At 33.7% G+C, this 5,628-nt stretch overlaps 1 protein-coding gene across 2 annotated transcripts in view; it reads left to right on the top strand.

Moving 5' to 3' along the window:
- The first annotated feature begins 341 nt into the window (after nt 1–341).
- LOC108916327 (hexokinase type 2) overlaps nt 342–5,628 on the top strand; it is a 65,227-nt gene continuing 59,940 nt past the window's right edge. For both annotated transcript variants that reach the window (XM_018722547.2, XM_018722548.2), the window contains exon 1: nt 342–524. In XM_018722547.2, the coding sequence (XP_018578063.1) occupies nt 414–524 (111 nt within the window). In that variant the 5' untranslated portion in view covers nt 342–413. The remainder of the gene's footprint in view (nt 525–5,628) is intronic.

The following is a 5,628-nucleotide window of genomic DNA, read 5'->3' as shown; positions in this document are numbered from 1 at the left end:
AACAGAGATACAGGGTGTTGTTCTCTTCCTAACACGAGCACTGCAAATGCACAAACAACGCCTTCACATTTACCTCATCAATAGTGGCTTCAAGAATTAAAACAACTCCTCTTCCTCTACCGACAAGGTTAACTAGTTACTAAAATATGGAAAAATTAGAAACAGAAGTCGCTCCGATTTTCGCGACCACCCCGTACAAGGTCGACCCCAGAACCAGACGCTGCCAATAATGTTGTGATAATAATTATAGTCAATTACGGCCTTTTAACGATACTGGAAGAAGGGGTAACGTTAAGAAGTTAATTTGCTGGAGTAAATTGGATCTGATTTAGTCCCACAACGGCCGCCAAAGCGAAGGTAATTTTGAGAAAGCTCGTGGTGTGTGTGTGTGTGTGTGTTCGTATCGCGCAAAAATGAGGATCAAACGCATCTGCGACTCCGTCAACGTGTTCGGCAGAATAGAAACCGACAGGCTGGACGAAGAAGATGTGGACGAAACTATCGATTATCACCTTTCCAACGAGGTAAAGAGATATGAATGCTTAGGTTTGGTTCGATTAGTTTGTTCGTTGTAATGTGCGACAAATAATAAAAGTAAGGCAATTATCATCTACCTACTTTGTATAATATCAAATTATAATAGTTATTTACATATTGCATCATGAATAACTGAATATTGATATAAGATACAAACATTTGTGGTATGTTAAAATTTTCCAATAAAAAATTAATTGAATATCGTGAAAATTGAATATTTGAATAAGTTAGACTTTGTGGTATCTTCAATTTTTTTCAACAAAAGTAGATTGAATAATTATAATTGTAGAACCTGGTGCATAAAGTAGTAAATGCCAATATATAAATAATTCGAGAGAACTAAAAGAAATATTTTTTCAAGTTAGAATCTTTTATGGTCATATCATTTGTCTAAATTTACATCTGGGTTAGTTGGTGTTACGTAGGGGGTGCCGTTCGGTTACTGAAAATGACTGGTTATGTTATTTTCATATGCGAAAAATTTTGATTTTTCCGAAAATCTAGCCTAATCGTTCCGGGGTACGTTCTCGAAGTCGTTCGGCGTAAGGACGGGCGGACCGGGATGCTGGAACTTGTCTGGGGCGGCGGCGGTCGGAAACTTGGAAAGATCGGTGATTTTTCCGCTCCCCTGTCACTACCGGCTCCTTGTAGTTTTATCCCTTTTGCGGGTAGATTTGTATCGATCGACAAGGAGTCGATGCTGGTTGGCCTATTGAGAACGACGGCGAGGGTCAATTGGATCGATGCACGAGGTTGGCAGCGCAAAAATTGGAAAGATCGGTGATTTATTGTATTTTCTTCCTGCGCTCCCAGGATCGTCACGGTAACGTGAGCATCTCAGGACGGGGTCGGTGGTCACTTTTAGGACGTCAGAGACTGCCTGTCGTGGACGTATGGTTCCTAGAGTCGTCCTTCTCGGCAGTGGCGTAGCAAGGGCCCTCTGGGCCCGTGCGCAAAGTATATAAAAGGCCTCTCTCTTCCAGAAATTCCAAAAATAAACTAAATTAAACTTTATTTCGATAAAAATAAAAAACAAAAATAATAAATAAAAACCATACAAATAAAAGTAAAACTCCATTCTACCACAAATAAAAATAAAACAATGAAATTCAAAATAATTGTACTTTTAAAGACAAAAGCATAGGTAAGTAAGACACTCAAAATAACCAAATGTTATGTTTGCGTTAGTTGAATATTTAGAACGGGAAAATATAGATTTGACCATGATTTGACATTCTATCAGTTGGGGCAATAGACCTTTTTAGTAGTGACGTCACATACGCAAAATAATAGGCAATCCCATAGTGCACATTGTCATGAAGAATTTCTCAATATTTTTAATAGATCGATTTTCGACCTTATATATTTTGGACATAAGTGCTAAAAAAAATGGCTTCTTTGTCATGACCTTAAATGTTGCGATATTCTGGCAATATTAGAAATATTTAAGAAGCTTCAAACCCCGAGTCGAAAACTAAAAGAATTATAGAATTTATATTTTTAAATTCATAAAACAATATTGACTTTTACAGTACCTAATTAATAAATTAAAATTATATCAATATTACAGAGCATGCGCATTAAAGATAATTTCCTGTAAGCGAGGTAGCCTCGCAACAGGATCATTCAAGAAAAATTTGGTTCTGGTTAAGAGTACGTCTATAATAATAAACCAAACCACTTAAAGAAAAAAACACTCGATAAACAGACTGGCACCAAGAAAAACAATAAAAATACTTGATAGAACTAGAAAATGTCACGAATAAATAAAAGAAAAGGAAATACGTTAATGATGACAGCGATGACATATCAACAAGATCTCACCTGCATATGAGACTATTCTTCCCGAGTATGCGCATTAGGAATAACACGGATAATGTTAAATTTTTACTTTATTTAAATGTAGGAATATTCTTTTATATCGTTTTTTGTAAGTTTTAAACACATTAGTGTATTTATTTTACGGAACACGTATTGGTTTAATTAGGTATTATGTACGTGGTTTCCATCAATTGTTTTGTGCAACTCAAATTCACTACTTTTAAACACTGCATATTGAAAAAGTTCTTCGGTCACATATTTATAGGATTTTTTTGTTATTTTATCGATTAATACTTGACCAAAAATAACTAAAAAATCATATGAACTCAAAATTCTCTATTTTGGGATACGAATATGTACTTAAAAAACGTATAAAATAATTGAGAATACCTAAAAAAATAAATCTTCATTAACCTAAATCTCAAAAACGAATAGCTTGCGAATCATTTTTTTTTCTTATGGTCAACGAACCACTTCTAGAATTATTTCGGAATTGCAACACCCTGTATATACTGACACTGACTAATAACGTATAATAAATAGTAGTGTTTATGTTTATACTGTGGGTATACTATCAGGTAGTTAAAGGAGATATTTGTGACGATTAAGGCTGCTATTTAACTAACAAATGCGATAGTTTTTAACACTACTTATCATGGTAATTGTATTTGAAAATACGTAATGCTCTCAACATGCAATAGCTACTTCAGTAAAGTTAATAGAATATCTTAGTGTATAATAAGGGGAAAATATTTTACAAATTATTATTGATATTTCTTAGTAAGTTCGATCTCCTCCAAAACAAATCTAAACCTTTTTCAAATGTATTTTATAAAGCGTCATTTGTTAATTAATTTCTTAAAATTTATTTCACTATGTACTCATCAAAAATATTTTAGAAAATCAAAAAACTTAAAATAGTTTTAGTTGAAATTTATAAATATTAACATTATTTATTTAATTGAAATCGACTAATCTGAATACAAATAATAATTGCTAAAATTAAATTAACAATTTCCGAAAAAGGCGTAGATTGCTACTGAAAAAAAAATATTTTCCCGTTATCGTTAAGTTATATGACAGTATTAGCTTTAAGGTTATCACTAAAGCTGTCAGAGAGAGTCGCAATTCAATGGCGTTCTAAGTGGGTCAACCGAGACATGAGTGAGCCACTGCCTCAGAATGCTTTTTTACGTTCTCGTCACGTTAATATACTGTTGCTTTGTTGACGTGCGGATGTTATGTAATTAATTCCTATCCATTGGTGTTTATGGTGGTGTATTTTAGACAATTTAATTTATTGCTTTTTAATAAATAATGCGTACGCCTATGTCCCGCGGCTCAGTTCTGACAGCCCTAGTTATAACTACACATATTTAGTAGGATCGTATTCGATGCAAAGTAGAGCAAAAAATTGTCGGTCTTTTATCAAAGGAAAATCGTGTCATCATTTTTAGGAGGCGTAAGATGAACCATTTCAAATTTAAAATGAAATTGAATGTAAAATCTGAACTACCGCTGCATACGCACTGTATTCTTGTAGTAGCTGTAGTCGCCCAGGTGCATCGAGTGTACGAAGTGGTCGGTTATACGTCAAATATTAACCTGGCGAGCTTGGTCTTAAATCAGAGACAACCTTTAAAAAACAAGTAAACAACAGTGGCGCGTATAGAGGTAAAATGTAGTACATATGTGGAATTTAAAAAACAAATTGAATTTATAATAAATTACATTTCAAATAAATAGTTTATGAGAACAACGGAATTTCTGTAGGAACAAGGGTGCCAGACGTGAACTGATCCCTTTATCCCTTCATAATGCATAAAGAAATTATTAAATTTCTAAACCTCTTAAAACCGTATTGCACTGGATCCCTTTGACAGGCAATTATTTATTACTTTGCATCGAATATGATCCTACTATAAGTTATCTACACGTTCTTGAACTATTAAAAAAAAAGTGACCGCGAGGCCAACTAGACGTTCATTCGATAATATACAGGGTATTCTCTTTAAAATATTAATTTCAGTCTATTTTCTTCATCGTTAATTGTGAAAGTGCTTATAGATTAAAAAACGGTCTGCAATCAAAACCTAACGTTATAAAAATCATTCTATCAACAGAGACATTGATAAAATAATTGCAAAATATCAATGACAATGCAACGTTTTGCTAGTTAAATCCAATAATTTATTGCGACACGACATGCACGTACATATATTCATTATCGACAATTCCGAATAAAGTAAATAAATCATAATGAAGATTATAAAGGATGCACATGACAGCGTTTAGTTCCACTTAAGATGCCACAGAACTCGATTAATAAATCAAGATTAAATAGCAATATCTCATGTATATGCACCAGTTTGTGGTATATTAATGGCTGCATTGCGACGCATTCATTAAGATGCCATTAGGAAAAGTAAAACGCAAAACACAGTTGCGGTTTCGATAAAGGGCCGTTTGGTCAGTGACTTCCCACGTAAATGTACAGTACGAAATAAATAAGTTTGCGTTTCTGACTCAGGCAGAGCTTTGAGATTGAGGAAGAACGCAATCGGCTAGAAGGAATAAGATGTAGGCGCAGAATTTTGGGATAGCAACTACCTGGACGGGGTTATTTCAGATGCAAACTTATCAGTGTGTACAATAATATAAAAGTATAAAAAATATACAAATATGATTAAAATAAGATGGGCGATGTTAAAATATGAAAAAGATAAAAATTCTTTTTCGGGGGGAACTTTAAAAAGAATAATGACATTTTTATGGGTTAAAGAAAAATTATTGATGAAACGGACAAACGACTTCAACGAGAAAATTACAGACCACTTCGCATCTCAAAAGAATGGGTTTGGTATATCATCAAAATCATTTGCGGTATGTTAACTGTTTAAGATTGACCTCTTTTCTAGATCTACGAGCCACCACTGGCAAAACGCAATCGATGATTAGAAACTGGATCTAGGCTAACCCTGATTTAGAAATAAAATGGATCAAAAGTTAGCAGAGGCATGTCCGTATATATCGAATTTGATGAATGAGTCATTAAGGGGGCGATTTAGTATGTATATTTTTACCATGTAACAGAGCTTCAGATGAGGAAACAAATCATCGAAGAAACTAACATAATTAAATATTATTATATATCAATGTATTCGCAATGGTTCCCGCTAGTGAGTGAAATAAATTTCAATGCTCATGAGAACAGAAGAATAATTTAAATAAATGCCAAAGTACCTCAATTTTAACCATACTGTTAGTCTG

This window comes from Anoplophora glabripennis, unplaced genomic scaffold (assembly GCF_000390285.2).
Source record: "Anoplophora glabripennis isolate ALB-LARVAE unplaced genomic scaffold, Agla_2.0 scaffold1432, whole genome shotgun sequence".
In the NCBI taxonomy this organism is placed as follows: domain Eukaryota; kingdom Metazoa; phylum Arthropoda; class Insecta; order Coleoptera; family Cerambycidae; genus Anoplophora; species Anoplophora glabripennis.
The sequence above is the reverse complement of the archived record's forward strand: the minus strand, read 5'-3'. Positions and strand labels throughout refer to the sequence as shown.